This window comes from Stigmatopora argus, chromosome 4 (assembly GCF_051989625.1).
Source record: "Stigmatopora argus isolate UIUO_Sarg chromosome 4, RoL_Sarg_1.0, whole genome shotgun sequence".
Taxonomy (NCBI): domain Eukaryota; kingdom Metazoa; phylum Chordata; class Actinopteri; order Syngnathiformes; family Syngnathidae; genus Stigmatopora; species Stigmatopora argus.
In genome coordinates this window covers 19,396,703-19,419,973 of record NC_135390.1, presented here as the reverse complement: position 1 = coordinate 19,419,973, position 23,271 = coordinate 19,396,703, and the positions used below count along the sequence as shown (strand labels likewise).

General features: G+C 38.8%; 1 protein-coding gene across 1 annotated transcript in view; it reads left to right on the top strand.

The window, feature by feature from the left end:
- The first annotated feature begins 11,393 nt into the window (after positions 1 to 11,393).
- pitpnc1b (phosphatidylinositol transfer protein cytoplasmic 1b) overlaps positions 11,394 to 23,271 on the top strand; it is an 18,150-nt gene continuing 6,272 nt past the window's right edge. The window contains exons 1-7 of the mRNA XM_077599637.1: positions 11,394 to 11,683; positions 16,116 to 16,264; positions 17,914 to 18,002; positions 18,891 to 18,898; positions 18,990 to 19,061; positions 20,922 to 21,014; positions 22,148 to 22,303. Coding sequence (XP_077455763.1) covers positions 11,636 to 11,683; positions 16,116 to 16,264; positions 17,914 to 18,002; positions 18,891 to 18,898; positions 18,990 to 19,061; positions 20,922 to 21,014; positions 22,148 to 22,303 — 615 coding nt within the window. The 5' untranslated portion in view covers positions 11,394 to 11,635. The remainder of the gene's footprint in view (positions 11,684 to 16,115; positions 16,265 to 17,913; positions 18,003 to 18,890; positions 18,899 to 18,989; positions 19,062 to 20,921; positions 21,015 to 22,147; positions 22,304 to 23,271) is intronic.

The following is a 23,271-nucleotide window of genomic DNA, read 5'->3' as shown; positions in this document are numbered from 1 at the left end:
ACATACGAGCATTTTGAGATACAAGGAAAATTTCGAGCAAATAATTCTCTAGATGCGAGAACAATTTCCAGATACGAGATAATTTTAGTACTATTAAACACATTTTAGTAATATTAAACCACTAGTTTTTTTCCAATCCAATATCCTGTTTTTGCTGTTTTTTCCGAGGGTTGAAACAAATTAATTTGTTTTTAGTTCATTTCAATGGTAAACATTCGTTCGAGTTACGAGAATATCGACATACGAGCTCAGTCCCGGAACGAATTAAGCTCGTACCTCGAGGTACCACTGTACCAAAAATGTGTCTCCCAGTTCAATGAATTTGACCTCGAATAGCGACAGTCATTTAAATAGTTTTAATTTCGACACATGACTCGACGTGGATCATCGTCAGTGGCACTGAAGAGTTTGCAAAAAAAAATGCTATGGACAATAAAAACCTTCCTCATTATGTCGAGAAAAAAAAATAAAACTGTTAAAGTCACACAGGACATATGCGTCCCCAGTGCCATATTTGCTGAATGTGTGTCGTTTAAATACTTGTCACATTAGTAATTGTTAGTGTTTTTTCCCCCACTTCTGTACAGTATGTCCCTTGTGACTCTGTTGTTTCCTATCTTTGGCAAGTTCCTCCATCTGGCGAGGATCTCAAGAAACACACAAAGCTCAAGCTGCAGTGGATATACTGTACTTCATCATTCTGGAAAGTGCCCAGCGCGGATGTTTGACTGCTCCGACAAACCACCTAAATGACCTAAGGGAGCAAGGTTAGGTAAGTAAGGACGTTAGTCTCTAAAAAAAATGAAAAAAAGTTAAACTGGTCACAATGTTACTCCAATTTGTTGCAGATAAATGCACCCGTTTGTCTGAACTATAATGATTATTAAATTTATGCAGTGGTACCTCGAGATATGAGATTAATTCGATCCGGAACTGAGCTCGTATGTCGACATTTTCGTAACTCGAACGAAAATTTCCCATTGAAATGAACTAAAAACGAATTAATTCGTTCCAACCCTCTGAAAAAACACCAAAAACAGGATATTGGATTGGAAAAAATGTTTTATTTCTTCTAATCGCCATCTATTAACAAAGTAACACATATTTAGTGGTTTAATATTACTAAAATTATTCAGATTTCGAAGGGGGGAAAAGAGAGTGACGAACAGAGGGGGGGGGGGGGCGCTTTTTGCACGGCAACACGCTTGTTTAATAACATAAACAAATTTAAATGAACTTGGATTACGATGCAGACACTCAAAAATAAGTACAATCTAGATCTACACTAGAGATTCTTTGGATCAGTATTCACTTCTAATGTTGTCATATCATGTTTTTTTTATTACAGTGGTACCTCGAGATACGATCTTAATTCGTTCCGGGACTGAGCTCGTATGTTGAGCTTTTCGTAACTCGAACCCTCGAAGCTTTGGGAGACTTTTAGCACTGGTGAATCGTATTATAACATAAACAAATTTAAATGAACTTGGATTATGATGCAGACACACTCAAAAATGAGTTTAATCTAACCTTACACTAAACTTAATTCTAATTTTGTTTTACATTTTTATACATTTCTCCCTACTGGGTTGGCTCTGTTTGCTTTCATGCTTGTTTATCGATCCAACATAAAGAAACTTCTGTAGACGAGGCTCGTGCAGTCTGTCCTGAAAATGTGTTTTTGTCAGAAATTTCTGACACATGAAAAAATAGGCTTTCAATTCATGGGCAATCAAAAAAGTTAGATATTTGGAATCCCTACTTGATCTTATGGTTAATGACTCATCATTTACCATGACAGCAAACTGAGTTGTGGATTATATTTGCCTGCTGTTTCTTATAGGGTCTCTTGCAATGGTGTTTGTTCCATTTGTTTTCAATTTTATGCATGAAATCCTGTCATAATTTCATTTGTTTGCTAGGGAAGCGTGCAGAAGTGAAATGAAATGCTATGTTGTTTCGTATGTTGCTCAAAACGAATAAAAAGGATGTTTTTGAGTTGCTTTAGTGCTTAATGATTTTAAAGAAAATTTAAATTTTCATTTTTCTGGCCAATACTGTTATTTTGATTGACTTTTTTGTTATTTATTTTTTAAATCAAGCTATAGCGCAAAATTCAAAAACCCAATACAGTGGTACCTCGACATACGAGCACCCCGACATACGAGCATTTGGAGATACGAGTAAAATTTCGAGCAAATAATTATCTCTAGATACGAGACAAATTGAGAGATATGAGAAAGCCAGGTGGCCAAGACATGAGAGGCTGTTTATCATTGTAGCGCACTGTCTTTTTTGCCGCATCTCTTTAGAGTATAACAGATATCTACGAGCACTGGGCGGAGCGTTGCATTTTTTCAGTGTTTTTTTCCGTCACTCAGCGCGAATGGTGGAGCGATCACTAATACGAGTATATATTACTTCTCGTTGGCTGCTCATAAGAACATCAGGGGCACTGGCTCGCAACTCCCTCTTTGTAATGTCTCTGGTCGCAACTACCTCTTTGTAATGTCTCTGCGAGCACTGGGCGGAGCGTTGCACTTTTTTCAGTGTTTTTCTTCCCCCTTAGCCTATTAGCTCTCGTTGGCGGAGCGATCACTAGTACGAGTATATATTACTTCTCGTTGGCAAGTGGTCGTGCGTTATCCTATTGTGAGGACATTTGTGTGCATCATTTTCGGAATATTTTGAAGGGAATACAACAGCAAACAGCCAATCGATAGTGAAAGTGAGTTTGGAGGCGGAGCCAACCCGGCCAGGAGAACAAAGGTATAAAAATGTAAAACAAAATTAGAATTAAGTTTAGTGTAAAGTTAGATTAAACTTATTTTTGAATGTGTCTGCATCGTAACCCAAGTTCATTTAAATTTGTTTATGTTATATTATGATTCATTGGTGCAAAAAGTCTTCCCCGCCTGCCTCTATGTCCCTCTCTCTCTACCCTCCGAAATCCGTCTAATTTTAGTTCTATTAAACACATTTTAGTAATATTAAACCACTAGTTATGTGTTATGGCGAATTAGAAGAAATAAAACATTTATTTTTCCAATCCAATATCCTGTTTTTGGTGTTTTTCAGAGGGTTGGAACGAATTAATTTGTTTTTATGAATTAAGCTCGTATCTCGAGGTACCACTGTACCAACATTGATAAATTGCCTGTCCTTTTGTGGGGCAATCGTTTCCAGGAAATACAGGCTTTTATTTATTTTTCTGTACGGCTACATAACAGGAAAAAAACCATACATTCTGTGTATTAACAATTTATAAAACAAGACTTTTCTGCTGGGAACATTGATACAGTTGTTGTTACTTCATTAGAATCAAGTTTCCACTCGTTTATTACACATTCTTATCTCTCCTAATGCACACGTGTACAATATAAAAATAACGATTTCCACTTAATGTGTCGAGTCCGTAATTGATCATGGCCGTAACGTCCCGGGGAAAGCTCGAAAGCCGATCTTGATAGTCGTATTGAATTTAAGCGCGGAAAATGGAAAGTGCATGCAGTGTAGCTTTTTTCCAAGCATCACTTAATTCCTCCACCTAACACTTTATTAGCGCATTTACTTTGAAATGACTTGCTGAGTTGATCTCATTCACACACTCTCTCACTTGCTCACACACCGGGCAGAAAGTGAGAAAGAGTGGCAATTGAATTTTCTTTCAATCGCCGAGTGAAATAGATGAGGAGAAAAAAAAAAAAAATAGAAAGTCAGGCCATAGTGCCGGGCTCTATCTGCCGCACTCACTCAACGTGGCTTTAATCCATTCCTCTTACCTCGCTCTGAAATGCACATACACACACATACACATACACAGACTTCTCCGAATCCCTTTCACTTCATTCTTGGAATAAATTATTCCATTTTCTTTTTTTTTTTTTTTTGGTCCACAGCGTTTCTATTTGACTCTGGCGTGCCTCCACTCGTATCCCCACGGAGAGGCCTGATGAGTATGTTGGGTTAGCGCCCTCTGATCATCGGCCCCCTTTCTGAAGGTCTTTCCACCCTTCCCTTCTGCAGCCACAGCAATACTTGCTGCAGGATGGATTCTTTATTGTTTTTCAAACTGCGGGGACAAAATCGCATTTCCTCCTTCCTCCTCCGTGCTGCTTTTCAGATTAATGATGACATTTAAGAACACTGAGCAATTTTAAATAGCATCTATAATTCATCTGGGAACATGTGTAATTGTAATGTATGGAATTCTGCACCTATCGCCGAGGCTCATGAATATGTAGGGGAATAAATGAGTTATTCTTTTTTTATTTAATTGGACAAGAAACTCTAAGGACTTTGTTGCTGGGGTGAAAAGACTCCATGATTGATTGTCCTTGTACCGTATTTTCTCCGAACTGTGAGTCATACTTGTATTTCATAGCTTGGCTGGACCTGCGACTTATGCCCCCAAGTGACTTAAATAATGTTAAATATAAAATTGTCATAGTTTCTGAAATGGTATATCACACTGTCCGATTATGTAAACATTACCCAAGACCAGCCACTAGAGGGGATGCTTGATTCTGATTGAGTAGCTCAGCGATAAAGTATGTAATTTTGTTAAAGTGGCTGTTGTTGAGCTGATAACGTCGTAATTATCTAAGACAGGGGTGTCAGACTCGGGTTGGTTCGCGGGCCGCTTTAACGTCAACTTGATTTCACGTGGGCCGGACCATTTTAGATATAATATTTAGATTTTTTTTTTAATAAATGGATTAAAAGCCCTGAATATTCAGTTTTTTATAGATCTAAAACGATGTTTATTTTAGCTTTTTTTATTTTTAGATTTTACAAAATGATTTTTGAACTAAAAACACAGAAAAAATGGATTAAAAAAATTACAATTATTGATTTAAAAGGGGGAAAATCAGGAAATTTAATATACATCAATACTATTCATTTTAATTTGATCCCAAAACAGAAAGTTGGCACTCATGATTTACTTTCCTGGGCCACACAAAATGATGCGGCGGGCCAGATTTGGCCCCCGGGCCGCCACTTTGACGCAAGTGCTCTACAGTGACGTATATTCTGTAAAATACTCTGTGTGATTATGTTGGCAAAAATCGCTGACTGGATCCAGTAACAGCTGAACAATGGCCGCCCCTCATCTTGCTGTCTCAATGTTTCCCCTGGGAATACACAACAGGAGAGTGGGATTAGATAAGGATAAGTGAGCACTCTGTTTCATCCCAACCATCGGGATGGGGATTCGCTTCTAAGAGGCATTAAAAAAAAAGAAATCACACATGGATTCACATGCAAAGGGGGAAAAAGCACACAGAATCCCCCATAGGGGGAAGACCCTCCAGTGGTATCAATTAAGGAAGCAGTCTGATCAATGTCTTAGCAGGATCTTGAATCGCAACTGCAAGGAGATTACAGCTAATCTCACGTTTTACCACAGAGGAGCCGGTCTCGCAAGCATGCATTTGAAGACCCCCGGCGCAACCCTACTCCGCACTTCACTTCTCTTACAAAACACACATCAAAACATGTTGAGACGTGAACACAACAAACGGTTTCTTCTTATGTCTTTCCGCCTTTTATGCCTTCTGTCACTCTTTTCAAAAGAGAACTCGATGTTTTTTTTGTTTTTGCTTTCTCTTTCACTCTTGACTTTTCTCTTTCCTTTTGCCAGACTGACCTTAAAATCTAGTGATGTCTACACCAAAACAAAGATCCCAGACATTCAGCTTGTCTGACTAGTCAAGTCTAACAAAGGCATTCGTGGTGACGCTGCGGGTGCCATGACCGAGCCAACTTGGATTGTTGACTGAAACATGAATTTCATGCTCAATAATTAATCCTGGAACCTTTGTAACATCTTTCCTGAATGAGAATGTCCTTGCCTGTAGAAAAGTGTCGCTGGAAAAGAGACATTTGGGCAAAAGACTACACATTGGACCGGTTGCCAATCAATCGCAGTGCGTTTTTCGAAAAACAAATGCCCGACAGTATAATCAAATTAATCAGGTAAATGATTACCGTATTTTCACGACTATACGGCGCATCATATTTTTAGCCGCGGTTTCAGCAATGAGTGCTATTTCTGTATTTTACACACACAAAGGACGCACCGATCTTATAGACACAGCCAGGCATGGCAAAACATACACCAGCTTAAACATACGGACACACGCTAAAAACATGTTTTTAAAAAGGCAACCGAAGCAAAACTGAGTTCGGTTGTACTTCATTTAGCCATTTTACAATGTACTCGCGTCATCATCACCCACAAGTCCATCAAAGTCCTCATTTTCTGTGTCCGAATTGAACAATTGTCCAAATGAGTCATCGAAAACGCTGAGTTTTATACGTTCGTCCAGGCGGCCACAATTCATTCGCAAATAGTAGCTAGCTAGTAGTTCGCGTAACTATTCCAACGCTCCCTTCCATGCTTCGTAAAGCTGTGTTGATGTTGATGTCCAGGCCACAATCCATTGGGTGTATTGACAAAATAACTATATATCCCAGCAGTCACTGCGCAGTACTTTTTCTACGGGAAAATAGTAGAGTCAGGGGCTGCTTGCCGTAGTTGTGAGAGCTGTAGAGGATGGTGTACCCTATCCACTGATTTATTTTATTTTATCGTGATAACAATTTTAGTTTTGGTCCATATAGAAAGTGCACTGGATTATAAGGCGCCCTGTCTATTTTGGAGAAAATGTAAGACTTTTATGTGCGCCTTATAGTCGTGAAAATATGGTACCCTCCAAAAAGCAACTCAGTTGCATTCTGGCTTCAGAAACTGCTGAATTGATCATTGTGTCTCACCATCAAAGCCTTACCCTCCACCTTTGCCTGAGACAAAAAAAACCTGCAGTGTCTACTTCCATGTCCCCACTCCCCTCCTCCTGCCCACCACGAGTGGTGGCGGGTGGGGTCCATCCTTCATATGGTGGGATGGGACGCCACCAAACCTTTGACCTTGGCTTGTGAACACGCCTCCAGATTGGAGAGCCGGTAATGCAGCAATGGCAGCCAGCCCAATGGTTAATGATCTGCTTTTTCCTTCTTTCAACTTAATACTGATCAGCATCTCTCCTTGCCATCAATGAAATGAACATGCACAAGCGCATGAACAGAAACACGGCACAAAACGTGGAGGTCAAAAAGTGCTGGGCCAGTGTTTTTAAGTACGCCCATTCATTTTTCATTGGCGGGGATGTGAAAAGGTTAAGCACGGTGATGAAGTCCCCACCAATCTCATCAAGTGTGCTTGCTTGTCGGGCAGAAGCAGATGCAAAAGGACAGCGCTCACCTCAAGACGTTAATAAAAGACTTCACTCAGTAGTCAGAAGTCCAACACGTGGACGCTTGCCGAAGGAAGTAATTAAACCATCTATTAGCGAGATTTGATCGAAGCTATCTGTCTTATTTAAATCTCAACTCACATTGAGTGCACTTACAAGAAGTTTGCCACGATAAATGGTTCGGGTAGCCCTTTACTCGACGGGGAACCATATTTGCTAACTAAGGCAGGGGTGTCAGACTCGGGTTGGTTCCCGGGCCGCGTTAACGTCGACTTGATTTCATGTGGGCCGGACCATTTTAGATATCATATTTTGATTGTTTTTTTTATAAATAGATTAAAAGAACTGGATTAAAAGCCCTGAATATTCAGTTTTTTATAGATCTAAAACAATGTTTATTTTAGCTTTTTTAATATATTTTTAGATTTTACTTTGACACATGTAATCTAAGGAGTGATGCCCTTATACATTATATTAGATCCTGTAGAACTTTGTGCATAATGAGCTTTTTTGTAAGGACAAAACGAACGCTGTTTAGTGTTGCATATGATCTTAAAATACCAATTAAGAGGTTAGAGTCATGATTAAATAAAATGTAAACTTTGCTGATTAAAACTACAAAAGAAATGTGATGAGTTACACTTATTACAATATAGACATGTTGACCGATCACAGCCCATTGTAATATGTCTTGTAAGGTTGAATGCACTTTAATCACATTGGATTCACTACAGCCGGCTGTTCTCTACTCACATTGGTTGGTGAGATTGCTCTTGTTACTACTCAACATGTGCGAGCAGCGGGGGGAAGAAAACAGTGTGTTTCGCATAATTAGCAAAAGAATACTCATAATATACCACTGTGGCAACATGAAAGATACTGTGCCTGGTCAAAATCCTCAGGACGGTACGATATAACAAAGACCAAGATGAAGAATTTTTTTTCTATATGTGAATGTAAATCGCACAACATCAGTATTTTATTTGGAATACTTTTAATATGCATATCTAACATTTACACTTACACTATCAGCTATGCTGCACTCACATTAATACCAATGGACGATTTAAAGTCTCTCTGCAATCACTTTATCCACGGCAACGCACTCCTAACCGAACAAACAAATTTAAATTAACTTGGATTAATATATACAGACACACTCAAATATACTTTTAATGTAACTTTACACAAAACTGAATTCAAATTTTGTTTTAATTTTTTTTACCTTCTTTTAGCTGTTTGCCACGCCTCCACCCTCACGTTCGCTATCGATGGGCTGTTTGCTGTTGTATTCCCTTCAAAATATTCCAAAAATGATGCACACAAATGTCCTCACAATAGGATAACGCACGACCACTTGCCAACGAGAAGTAGTCTTAAATGAGCGATTGCGGGAGCTAACAGGCTAAGGAAGGAAAAACAGAACTGAAAAAATGCAACAGCTCAGCCTACCCTCGTATTGATTGTGGGTAATTAAGTTTTATTCTGAGAAAGGGTGCCATTGGCAATCAGTGTTGTGTGCACGAGTATACTTCATTACCCAGAAAGCCCTCTTTTTGCCCGCGCATGCGCGTTGTGCGTTTTCTTGTCCATGTGTAGGAAAAACTCGTGTGAAGAAATCATTCAGTGCTTGTAGATCTGTTATACACGAAAGAGATGAGGCAAAAAAAGACAGTGCACTACAATGATAAACAGCCTCATGTCATGGCCACCTGGCTTTCTCGCATCTTGAAATTTTTCTCGTATCTAGAGTGAATTATTTGCTGGAAATTTTCCTCGTATCTCGAGCATCTCGTAGGTAGAGCTACTCGTATGTAGAGGTACCACTGTATAACTTTAATTTTGTCAAAAAAAGGAAAGTCTACAGCCTGATAAGTATATACTAGCATCCTCAAATTTCTGTGGTTGTGTTAAAACATTGATTGCTTTATCCATAATTACTTTCATCCCTGACTTGAACCTTGGCTACAATTAGTAACCATTACCAATCACAAATCCAATTATCTGATCACATTCATTATTGCAGGATCAGTCATCTGAGAGCTCGGTAGTTTTCTTCGCCTCGGTTACAATGTCATCCAAACAGCACAGACAGCACAATTAAAAAGAAATCTATTGCAGTGATCAATGCCTCGATCAACTGTTGAATACGCATCTGGACCATCAGCATTTATCCTTTAAATTGTGCTGACGCATGCCTTGTCAGGAGTGAGTGTTTGCCGTGTTGCCGTGTCTATAGAGATGAGCAACACGCACATCGGGGGCTCCAGAGTGGCTTCCCCTCTCCAAACACTGATCTGATAAGATACAGTAGGTGCAAAGCCCCTCAGGAATTGGTTTTCACAACCCTTTTTATAAAAAGCAAAGATGCCTGGTGAGCTTGGCGACGTTGACCCCGTCTCAAGACACTGACAAACAATAACAGACATCCCACCAAGAGAGTGAAAATCCAAAGCCAACTGTTGGTTGAGCAGCTCTAGCAAAACCGCTGTGGTTTTAACGGGAAGGCTTCTAAAGATGTTTGACACATTGAGTCAAAGTAAAGGTAAAGTGGAGAGGCACTCAAGGACGGGCAAAAAAATGATAACGCTGCAGATTCCTCGGTCTGAACAAGTAATCCGTCTCAAGGTCACAAAGTAATAGAATGTAAGCGATCCTGGTGCTGCGTTTAATGAAGGTTCTCATGGTCCTGGTAATATTTAATCCACTGGGCCAACCCAATTTATCCCCTTGTGGCAGGAAAGCCTTTTGAGGACCAAGATGAACGATTGTATGATCAAACATAAGACGATGATGAAGGCTGGATCCACATGTAAGTCAAGTAGCATCATTTAATTTCATTGTGACAGTAGCAAGAGGGCGACAATGCAGATACAGGAAAATGATAGTTTTAAGCATAGCATAGTTATAAGTTGGATAGTACAGTCGCAAAGGCCGCAGAACAACAAAGCAAAAGCACAAAGTACAAAGCAAATCAAAGTAAATGGGATCATTAACAATCACCAAATCAAATCATTAAGACAGAAAAGCAGCAAAAACACAAAACGTGCAAGAGTGGACGGAGCTACCGCCTCCGGCTGCCACTTGAACGGCGCCATATTGGTTGCGGTAGCAAAAACGGATACAGACTCAAAAAGACGTAAAGTTGGACAAAAACTGGAACCACACAGAGAAAGTCTTCCACAAGATGAGGAACTTCTGCAGACTGGGACCGAGGTAGAGAATATGCAGAGTCACTCTTCCAAGCTTATCCGCACAGTTCTTTAGTAGTCTGGAGCTGAAGACAACAGTAGCAGAGTAGAACCCCTCGACTCGGTTTCCGGCCTGGTAAGCGCCGACAGCTCTTCCATCTCAGGGCAAACCTGGAAGAAAAAATTCTAAATTCTTCCTTTTTTGCGTCATTGGTGAGATGAAATTCTATGAGTGTGGAAAAATGTCATCTCGTTGTTGAAGTTGTCTTCTGAGTGACCACAAACAGCCTTGGACCTGAAGCTAGCTGCATATCAAAGATCACGTGTGAAAGTGGCGGCCCGGGGGCCAAATCTGGCCCGCCGCATCATTTTGTGTGGCCCGGGAAAGTAAATCATGAGTGCCGACTTTCTGTTTTAGGATCAAATTAAAACGAAGAGTATAGATGTATATTAAATTTCCTGATTTTCCCCCTTTTAATCAATAATTGTATTTTTTAAATATATTTTTTCTGTTTTTAGTTCAAAAATCATTTTGTAAAATCTACAAATATATAAAAAAAGCTAAAATAAACATTTAGATCTATAAAAAACTGAATAATCAGGGCTTTTAATGCAGTTCTTTTAATCCATTTATTAAAAAAATCTAAATATTATATCTAAAATAGTCCGGCTCACGTGAAATCAAGTTGACGTTGACACCCTTGTCATAGATATTGCATAACGCCAACAGATTTCTTGTGAGGCAGTCAAACAGGAACAAAGAAAGGACGGGTGGCAAACCTGGAGAAAATGGGAGGAGACACAGGTGAGCAGCTAGTGCAGTTGTGGGGGAGGGAAGAAGAGAGAAAAAGATAAGAGTAGGGCAAGCGACGGAATGTGAATCCAAGGGGCTGGAGCAAAGGTTGGAGTGGGAGGAGACTGCAAGACCACATGTGGAAACTGTGGACAACATAGACAAAACACAGAGTCTGAGAGGAGTGGAACAGGTAGAGTTGGTTATTTACCACAATTGGCTCTCTGTGACAAGGAAGACACCGCCACGAACAACACTTAAAAGTCCAATTCAATGAAGGTTTACAAGGACTGAGCCAAAACTCTGACAATCGCAACGACAAGCGGGTCCAAAAGGGTCAGCGCAGTGCCCGAGCTTATCTGTATGCAAGACGGAGAAACTACAAGGACAGAATGTTGATGAAAGAGTACCGCATATGTATGCCACTAACTGTGGATGAGGTAAGTGTTTGTCTTACCCACTCCCTTTTCAACACCGGTTTTTATCATCTCTGCTCAATAGGTTCTCGGAACTGTGTTAGTTGGCCGAATTATGTAAAAAGTACTTGGGTCATTTCCAGGGAACTCTACAGGGTTGAGACACGGGCCAAAAAGTCTACAAGTTTGAAATCAATCATGGATAAGCACGTGTACTTCGTTTATCTTGAATCCTTTAGACCACAGGTGTCAAAGTGGTGACCCGGGGGCCAAATCTGGCCCACCGCATCATTTTGTGTGGCCCGGGAAAGTAAATCATGAGTGCCAACTTTCTGTTTTAGGATCAAATTAGAATGATATATATATAAATGTATATTAGATTCCCTGATTTTCCCCATTTTAAATCAATAATTGCAATTTTTTAATCAATTTTTCTGTTTTTAGTTCAAAAATCATTTTGTATAATCTAAAAATATATATAAAAAAAGCTAAAATAAACATTGTTTTCGATCTATAAAAAACGGAATATTCAGGGTTTTTAATCCAGTTCTTTTAATCCATTTATAAAAAAAATCTAAATATTATACCATTTTTTCTTTGTGTTTTTAGTTCAAAAATCATTTTATAAAATCTAAAAATGTATAAAAATATTTTCTATTTTACACTTTAATGTGGAACATAATGATTAAAAGAGATTTTTTCTCACTAAGAAAAAAAAAGCTCAAATAAACATTGTTTTAGATCTATAAAAACGGAATATTCTTTTGATCCAGCTCTTTTAATCCATTTATTAAAAAAATATCTAATGATTATATCTAAAATGGTCCGGCCCACATAAAATCAAATTGACGTTAATGCGGCCCGCGAACCAACCCGAGTCTGACACCCTTTCTTTAGACCTAGAACACCAATCACATCATTTCAATTACAGTTTTTAGTTTCAAATTTTGATGTTTCTGGTTTTTTTTGCAGATTTATTTTAACTCTCTTTCAAATTCAGTAATATGTAAATTACTGGTTGTGCCTACATTCACTAAAGAATTAAATTGGCTTTCATTGTGAAATTGTGAGTTATTGCCCTTTCTGTTGTGCCATGTTTTGGCTGGCGACCAGTCTAGGGTTTCCCTTGTCACTCGCTTTCATGTAAAACACAAAAGTAATTTAAACACATTCATGGTTCCCCCTCACCTAATGATATATATTTTTTTTAATTTGGACACAGATTGTGTATCTCATTGGAAGTAACATTTAACAGAAGTAGTGCAATTTGAATAAATACCCCTTTCTGTTGGAAAGCGGTAATAGAAAGGATTAGTACCATTAGTACTAATAACATTTGAATATGATTATATAAGGATGTCCTAGTGCATTTTTTTACTTGCACTCTGTTTTTCAATCGGGTTTTGTCGGTACTTATATTTTTAGACTATTAATGGTTTCTTTGTGGTTTGTTTTGCAGTAGCCGAAATGCGTGACAGTGCCAAAGAAAACGTGAAAAACGGATCGGATTAAATTTTGACTAAATCTAATACTCTGCTAAACTAAATTAGCCCTATCCAGCACTGATACCAATTATCGAGACTAATTACTATACCAATTAGTCAAAGAGCGCCTTGTAAAGGGCTAAGAGGGAAGGCTTGCTAGGTGTTGTTTGACATCAACAAGTTTCCATGTGACTGCCAGTAGGTGAGCGGTGGTTGGCAGCAGCTTCAATGTGAGTATCATGACATTCACTGGTAAATCGTCGTAATCTGATGCTTTTTTTTGGCAATGCTGACGGAAAACAATTGTCCAGCATGTATGATAAGACTGCGTTTACATAACATCTATCGCATCTGACCTTTTCCTCCTATACATAAAAAACGCACTTCTCGGACAAACAAGCTAGACCGGTTTACGTTTTAGCGACACCCAAAGTTAAAATAAAACTCTTAAGGCCTTTAAGTTTATGTGCGATGTCGATCCGATTGAAAGAAATGTCCTTTTTGGGTCTTACACCCTCACCCTCCACCTGGTTGTTTAACCTGTTAACAAATGACTGCAGTCCAAAATGGGATTCACAGTATCAGTGTAGCTCAAAGATGCTTTATCCTACGGCAAATCCTCTTTGGCCTGCAGGTAATCTAAGAATGACTGCAGCTCATTTAATACGCTGTCACATCAGGGCACTTAGCGGTAGTCTTTAAATCCTTTCCTCAGAATTTAAAAGGTGCACTGTTGATGTTTCGGTATTAGCTATCAACTTGAACTACACTTGAGCTTGACTGTGACAGAAAATGCTCACTATTCACCTATGTGCTTTCTCAGCCTGGAATCACTCAAGTCAGGGAGTCCAATTTGTGCACTGATTTACATGACGGTGTTTTGAAGAGAAACAAAAGCCTCAAGGAACTTTTGCTATGTAGAGTAAAGCTTGTCTAAACACCTTATTATCAATCACCATGCAAAAGCAAAACCGAAACACTTACACATGAAGGCACAAAAATGCAAAACAATGTCAAGGCTGCTGAAACATCTGAATTTCAAATATATATATATATATATATATATATATATATATATATATATACACAACATGAAGGCACAAAAAATGCAGAACAATGTCAAGCCTGCCCCCCATATATATATATATATATATATATATATATATATATATATATATATATATATATATATATATATATATATATTTGAAATTCAGATGTTTCAGCAGGCTTGACATTGTTCTGCATTTTCTGTGCCTTCATGTATATGTGTGTGTGTATATATATATATATATATATATATATATATATATATATGTGTATGTGTATATATGTGTATATGTGTATATATGTGTGTGTATGTATATATGTGTATATGTATATATATGAAATATATATATAAAGAAAATAGGTGTCCACAAGTTTTATTAACTCTTTAATTTTGTCCATTTCTCACTTTAATCCAAAATTCCCTTTTCCAGTGCTGCATAATTGCATAATATTTACACAGGAATTTACAACAGGCTCACTGTGTGCAAAGCAATCCTCACCTTTATTTTCTGAAGCTGCAGGAAGCAAATGAATGCCAAGTTGTTTTCCGCACTTACGTTCGTAAAAATCCAAAGGCAGACAAGCCTGTTTGACATCATACAGAGTTTTTCCTGAAAGATAATAACTTTCCAAATTTTAGGTGAGACATTCTTTACCTACACTGTCCATTCTGTCAACAAAAAAAACCACAGATTTTTAATAAAAGTAAGTAAATATCGAGGGTTGATTTGGAGGAAAATGTTGATAAAATGTCACCCGTGAAGGATGATGCCTTGATATCTCCTAATTTATTTGTTTAATTTTTTTAGATATCACACTTTAGTCATCTTCCTTGCTAAATCAGAAATTAATTACATTTTGCTTACAATAGCACTTTACCAACAAAGCCCTTTTTAATCAAAGTAGACAAGACCTATTAATGACAAATAATATTTAGTGGAGGAAAAATGGATGGCTAGCAGCGTCGGGGGGAAAAATGAACGTGTCAACCCTGAACTTCATGAAAGGTTGAAAGGGTAACTGATTGTGTCAGACCATCAATAAAGGCTAAACTGCACAGACACACAGACAGACACACTACACACATCTCCGTGAACTCCTACACATACAGCACAATATGTATCATTATTAGCATCAAGACAACACCTCCAGTTTTGTTTTGCAATAATATCAGACACACTTTTATTTGCTATCACTGGACAAACAGTGCAGCTAATGAACAAAAGAGACGAACAATAAAATAAAATAAAATTGGGGGATTTTGATTGTGATATAAAGTGATGAAACGGGCAAATATGTTGTCAAATAATCTTAAGTAAACAAAGAATGTTTCAATACTTGTCATAGCTTTCATCCGTGTCACAGCCTTCATCGGTGTCACAGCCCTGCTGCATCTTTGTCATAGAGAATTTGTATGTCCTTTGTCATAGAGAATTTGTATGTCACGCAATCTTGCCCTAATTAAACAGTTGATGCAGAAGGAGAGTCGTCGGAGATTGGAGAACGGAGACAGTCAAAGATTGACCGCAGTCTTGCGCAGAGTAACTCTGTTCTCCCTCCGTGCTCTCCTTCTGCAGAAGCGTCAAAATCTCACTCATCTGTCTTGGCGTGCTTACTTGTGTTCGACCTTGTGAATGTTCATCGTGGACCGGACATATGTGTCGTTTCATCAAAACTACAGATGGTTTAAAATGATATGCTATACGAATAAACGTTCACCTCTGAAACTTTCACTTTATGATGCATTGCATTGTAAATGTGTTTTAAGCGTTGTAGGCAGAACCATCAAAAGTGTTGATGAAATAAGGCAAGTTGGACTGGAGTTTTGGTGGAAAATGAAAAGTTGATGCTGTAAACTCAACTCCATTTTAAAGAAGCCCGGACTTCAACTCGGTAAATCACGCATCTTTCTCTGTCTCCAGTACAGGATAGGTCAGCTGTACATGATCAGCAAGCACAGCTGCGAGCAGAGTGTAAGTGGCGAAGGGGTAGAGGTGGTGAAAAACGAACCTGACATTCACCCTCAGCACGGCCCAGGACAGATGACAGAAAAACGAATCTATCTCAGCAGGTATGGCCAATAGTGTCCGACTCTGACAACACTTTTGTGTCCTGTTTTACTTTTGATCGACATTAAACTGCGTACAATTTGATGACTTGACTTTGCACGCTGGGTTCCAAGTAGAATTACTGAGTGCGTGCAGTAAAAGCAAGTTGAACACCTCCCAGTGTGATGTTTCGCTTGTCTACATGCAAAGTCCAAGTGCCAGCAACATGTTGAGGCTCATATAGTTCAGGAACATGTTGTCCCTTTGTCGATAACAAAGTAACTTAGTCTTTTGGAGCTTTCAGCGATCATTATTTTTAATTTTGTGGGCCAACATGTTCATACCTGTGGAGCTTTTGGGGAAAGGTTTGAAGGTGAATCCAGGTGAATCCAGAAACTATATATCTTTCTAATAATTCACAATGACAAGGCCATTAAGAAACATAATAGTGATACTCGAGAATTCTCTTTAATCTGCTAAATTAATTTCCCACCCTTAATCTCACCCAACTCATTAACCTTAAGCAACCTCAACTCTTATTCTAATCACCCATTTAAAGCTGCCAATTAATCCTAAAATAAACTCGAAAAGAAGTTGAGAAATTTTCTCACTGAGGAGGAATTTTCTTTAGGTCCTCATTAGACCAGACATGCCATAAATTGCACACATGCTGAAATTTTACCACCCTGTCCCAAAGTACAAACAAATATGATCTTAACATTATGATTTCACTCACAAAACCTGGAAATTCTCCCCTCGTGAGCAAAGACAGACACATTGGGAAGGTCAAATTAGTTTTAGTCATCCTGAGTCAAGAAAAAACAAATTGAATAAACCAATCCAACCATGAGTGACCTTAATTTGGCAACTATTCTGTTTATTTCATTCATTGGATGCCTCTGACAACGATAACCATCCATTTCATTTAAACTGGAAGGACTGGTTGTGAAGGCTCATATTACAGTGCCTTCGGCGTGTAGACCGTATAGTATATGTGTAAACACCGCATTTCTTGAAAAGGTACCAGCAGGGCTCACTTTAACCTACAAATTTGTCATTGACTGGTTGCATTGTTTATACTCCTTTAAAAATATTGGCATGAGTCCAATCAGAATCAGATTGGCAAAACATTTTGAAAAAGAAGTCAAATTATCAACATCAGGACATCCCTAGTTATTAATAGCCTTTATTACATGTACCTGTGCTTGAGTCTATTACTGTCTATGTGATTGGAAATAAATGATAGCACACTATGGTAGTGGTGTCTATTTTGTGTCTGCCATTTAGTCCAGTTTTTGTCTCCAATTTTCTCCATTATATGACAAACTCTGCCATTGTCTTTTAGGCCATTTATACAATAATTTGGACCGGAAGTTATAGATTGGGCATTTTACTGAATATGGGCAATTTTCCACTTTGGATTAAAACTGAGTGCAATATCTGTTTCCATGAAAGCTGTTTCGACATCTGCGAATACACATACAACACCCACGTTATCACACGCCCCCCAAAAAATGTGATCTACTTTCTGCCACATGACTCACACAAACATATAATTCTGTTAAACAGCCTTCAGGGAATCCAGATAGGCAACTATTTATTTTTTAGATTCCTCTCACTCTGTGTGTTCTCTCTCCACTCCTTGTCCTATTTCTTTCTGGTGTGGTTTCAGTAAGCTGCCAGCCTGGGCACAGAGGTTTGCCCCGCGGTTTTTCTACGTCACCGAGAAGGCCTGGAATTTCTATCCCTTCACCATCACAGGTGTTGTTGTTTGTTTTCTTTTACCGCACTATTAAACACTACTTTTCCCACTCATTCATATTTGAGTTAACATGTCCGTGCGAGTAACACCAAGCACAAATCGTGTTTTTCTCTGGTAACGATAACAACTGCTAATACATCTGTAAGATGTTAACACCGTTTTTGATAGGTTCACCAATAGGCATTCCCAAATGCACGCACAAATAAAAGAGACAGGAGACTCATCTGTGGTTTTCTTGCAAGAGAGAATCGAACGACCCGTCTTAGTCCAAGTTCTTTCTCCCCTTAGACGCCTCTCTTTGCTGTTTATTAGCTTCAAGGATCAAGGACCCTAGGTACAATAGACATCTCAGCTCTCAAGGGAGGGGTGTGAAAATAGGAGTGAGAAGTCAATAGAAGTTTTAGCTCTCATAACAAATGAAGGTCCACCAGATCTTCTCAAGGGAGGGGTGTGAAAACAGTGTGAGAAGTCGATAGTCAAGGACCCGAGTTACAAATAGAAGGTTTACTTCTCAAAACAGATGAAGGTCCACCGGATCTTCTCCATATTCCAGCTGTCCAAGAGGAGTGACCTTCCTGTTGTTTAGGCTAACTCAGGAGCAAGCATTTACACGGTTGCAAGCCGATGTACGTACTTTTCTAATACTAATAAGCTAAGTGAAGCAAAGTGTTCTTCATTGCAAGCAAATATATAATATAACCCTAACATTCTAAGTAAAGCAAAGCGTTCTTCATTGCAAGCAAATATATAATATAACCCTAACATTCTAAGTAAAGCAAAGCGTTCTTCATTGCAAGCAAATATATAATAATGTAAGACTAATAACCCTAACAGTTTTCTTGTTTGTTTGTTTTTTCATATTGAACATCTCATCTGCTGTATAACAGAATTCTCAGTAAGTCTCTGTTTGAATCATGTGTTGTATTTGAGACAAATGAAGTTGTGTTCATGTCCTCTATGACCGTTGACTTTTTTTTACTTTTCAGGTGTCATTCATCCCCAAATTCAGCGTCCGTATTGAGACGCGGTTCGAAAATAACAACGGCTGTAATGACAATGTGAGTATGCTCAAAGTGAAATTGTTTCAAAAACTTGGGTATATCAACTTTTTACATTCTATAAGTCCACAGAGTATTGTGGGAGAACTGTTTTTCAAACCATATGAAAAGCAGATGTTAAATAGGTGGTAGAGTTTCATATTGCAGTGCCTCTAAAATGCATGGGACAACCTGATTTTTGTTTCTATTGGGTTTGTTGTTTTATCGGTCAATCTTGAGGAAATACAATTTTCTACAACGTGTTAAAAAGTCCTCTTTAGAGTGCTTTGGGATATGCTGCCCATTTGAAAGGTTATGAATCATTTGAAATTGAACATGTTGCTGAACAATGCATAAAACAAAATAAATCGCTATTTTCAGGCATTTTTTGTGTGTCATAACCAGAATATTTATTCATTCTTAGCGATTCAGTCCCACCAAGGTGTGGATAAATTGTGTTTATTAAGGCAATTCATACAAAACTTTACGCTATTGACCCAGCAACAGATTTGGGCTCATTTGAAAAATGTGTACTACATACAGTATTCGCTCGAGGCTAAATATATCTTTTCTCCAATTCTTTTTCTTCTTATTGTTATTTTTTTTTGTTAACTTGTACCTTTGGCAAAAATCAATTTACAGTCTTGTTTTTTTGTACCATATTACACGCTGTACATGTGCATCCAGGCAGAGATGTCAAAATGGAGTTTTGCTGCAACAGCATTGCAAGGCCACATCGACCGAATTGACGTCTGTCTAACAACTCCCAATTCCTTTATTTTGATCCAGATTGGCTCTTTAATATACAGTGGTACCTCGAGATACGAGCTTAATTCGTTCCGGGACTGAGCTCATATGTCGATATTCTCGTAACCCGAACGAACGTTTCCCATAGAAATTAACTAAAAACAAATTAATTCGTTCCAACCCTCTGAAAAAACACCAAAAACGGGATATTGGATTGGAAAAAAATGTTTTATTTCTTCTAATTGCCATCTATTAACAAAGTAACACATAACTAGTGGTTTAATATTACTAAAATGGGTTTAATAGTACTAAATTATACGGATTTCGAAGGGGGGTAAGAGAGAGACAGACAGAGAGAGGGGGGCGGAGAGAGGGGGCGCTTTTTGCACGGCAACACGCTAGTTTAATAACATGAACAAATTTAAATGAACTTGGATTACGATGCAGACACTCAAAAATAAGTTTAATCTAACCTTCCACTAAACTTAATTCTGATTTTGTATTTAAGTTTGATACCGGCCGGGTTGGCTGTATTTGCCCCGCCTCCACCCTGACTTTCTCTATCGATGGGCTGTTTGCTTTTGTATTCCCTTCAAAGTATTCCGAAAATGATGCACACAAATGTCCTCACAATAGGATAACGCACGACCACTTGCCAACGAGAAGTAATATATACTCCTCGTATTAGCGATCGCTCCGCCATTCGTGCTGAGTGACGGGAAAAAAAACACTGAAAAAAAATCAACGCTCCGCCCAGTGCTCGTAGATATCTGTTATACACGAAAGAGATGCAGCAAAAAAGACAGTGCGCTAAAATAATAAACAGCCTCTCATGTCTTGGCCACCTGGCTTTCTCGTATCTCGACATTTTTCTCGTATCTAGAGATAATTATTTGCTCAATTTTACTCGTATCTCGAAATGCTCGTATGTCGGGGTGCTCGTATGTCGAGGTACCACTGTACAGCCTTCTCCTCATAGTCCAAGTCAATGTCTGAAATAAGTATTTTTTTCTACTCTAGCAGGCTTTTGCAGACTCTGCTCTTGAGCAATCACTTCTTTTTTTAATTCAGCCACACCAATCAACATGTTTGAGTCTTTTTTTTCTGACACGCATTCTTGTCTTTTTACCAAAGGTGTTTATGGACACGCCAACACCTGCAGAGAATGTGAATCACCTGGATATTCTGAGTGACCCTATTCCTGATAAAAACTACAAAGAATCAGAGGTAGGTTGTGTCCTGTTTACACAAAAATAACAACAATGATTAACTTTATTAATTTGAGATTTGCAACATTTTCCAGGTTTAGTACAGTTCAGTACTTTTTCATGTTATTGCTGGAGGGGTCAACAGGGTTGGTGGTCACACGGTTTGGTTGTCACATTTGCAATAAATCGACCACTAGGGGCGGTGTTATGTAATATCAGTATAGAAGTGATCAGAATTGCGTCAATTTAAAAAAAACTACATTACTCTGGCATGTCAGAGCACTTAATTAAAAGGCAATTATTTTTTTAAGGTTAATTTTAAAAATTTAACGTCTTCACCATTTTTTCTATGCGCTTTGGCACAATACGTTTTTTAGACAAAAGTTAGAGTTTTGATTCACATTCTCGAGCTGGCCAACTATTTTCCAGCTGTCGATTAATTTTTTTAACCCATAACAATTTGGATGGTCGCAATCGGAAGACCTCAGCCAGCCCTTCTGGTCAAAATGAATTGCACGTCTATCGCCGTCAATGGCATGCACTCAGTTAAGCTTGTAATCGTGACTACTCGTGAGTCATCTTGATGGAAGGGTATTCATGGAGTAAAAAGTAAAAACTGTGACAAACAACCCCGTTCTCCCCCACTCAAAGATCAAACATGAAGACCATAAACACTGATACAAAGAAACCATAAAATATGTCTAACCTAAATAATTACGAGCATCACTCACAGGACTCTTCCCACTGAGTGCACAGCACATTTTTCCCACTTGTACTCAGTGAAGAACAGACAAAGCAATATTAAGCAGGTGGGCCGGCAGAGAGGGGATGAGAGGAAAAGGAGTGGAGCAAAAAGGTGCAAAAAGCATAGACCCTGCCAAATGCAGAGTTATTTTCAGAGTGCAGCTTACCTCATTTCTTTTAACCGTCACGTGTGCTGTGATAACAAGCAAAAACAAGCAAGAGTCGCACATTACTAGTAGTAAAATCACCATGATAATCACCTCCTAGTCCCTGGAGGATACAGTGACACTTTACAACCTGCGTCATGCTCGCATGCGGGCAAACTTTTTTTTTCCTCTTGCCTCGGAGGGCCCAGTTTTCCATTCGTTCAGCACGTTTGCTTACGAGACCTCCGTTGGCTCTCCGCAGGACCTCTCTCACTGGCGCTCCAGTAAGACTCAGCGAGGGCCTCTGGAGGAGAGCTGGAGGGAAGAACACCAGCCCATCATGTGCTCCTACAAGAGGGTGCAGTGCAAATTTGAAGTTTTGGGCTTCCAGACCATGGCTGAGGATTTCCTGCACAAAGTGAGACCAAGGCTTATTCGCTTACGTTTTATTATGTTGCTTAAAAACTCAAGTTACAGAGATTGCTGTCAAATCCAACCAGAATCGGGTTTCAATGCCTTCGACGGCGACGTTTAAACCTTTTGACTATGAACTTTAGACTAACCGCCGACAGTGCCTTCTAGTCATATAACTTTAAAGCAGTTACAATAATACAGTGGCGGTCCGTGAATTTTCTCGTTGCGCCTTTAACGAATCAATCCAACCCTCAAAAACTATTTTATGGCTATAAAACCTCTACTGCAGCTTCAGCTGCGACACATAAAAAATAATCAATAAATCAATGCATAAAAAATGGGGTAAAATCCACATCCTAGCAGCATTTAATGATTAAATACACACACTGGAGCTTAAATACAAACACTGGAGCTTTTCAGATATCAGAACCGGGCCCACAATTGAAATATTATTTAGGAATATAGCCATATTTTACTCACCAAAAATCCTTTTTAACTCTACACAATATCCATCCCCCTTTCTTTCTTCCTTCTTTTCTATCGCCATCGAAGCTAATGCTGAAAGTCGAGCCTGTCCTGTCGTATTCCTGGCATAGTCCGTCTTGAAAATGGCTTTAAATCAACACAGCAATATATTTGCTTGTGCAGCTCGCTCCAGATACAGTTTGGTATCTCTGGCTAATCACTAGCCAATCATAGTTGGTGAAAGTGATGACGTATCCCTACGCCTGTGAGAAGGCAATGACGTATCCCTACGCCCGCGACAATGCATTGTAGTGTTGCCAACTCGAAATCTGATTGGTTAAAGCAACAGTCTTATCGACGCTTGTTTAATGCAGCAGAGCCTGCAGAACTGATTGTGAAGGCCTTGAGGCAGATTTCTGACCCTGGTAATAATTTATCACAAATTAAGATGAAAAGGTGGGAACCAAACTCAAATAAATTGTCCCCCAATGTAATGAAATGAAATGC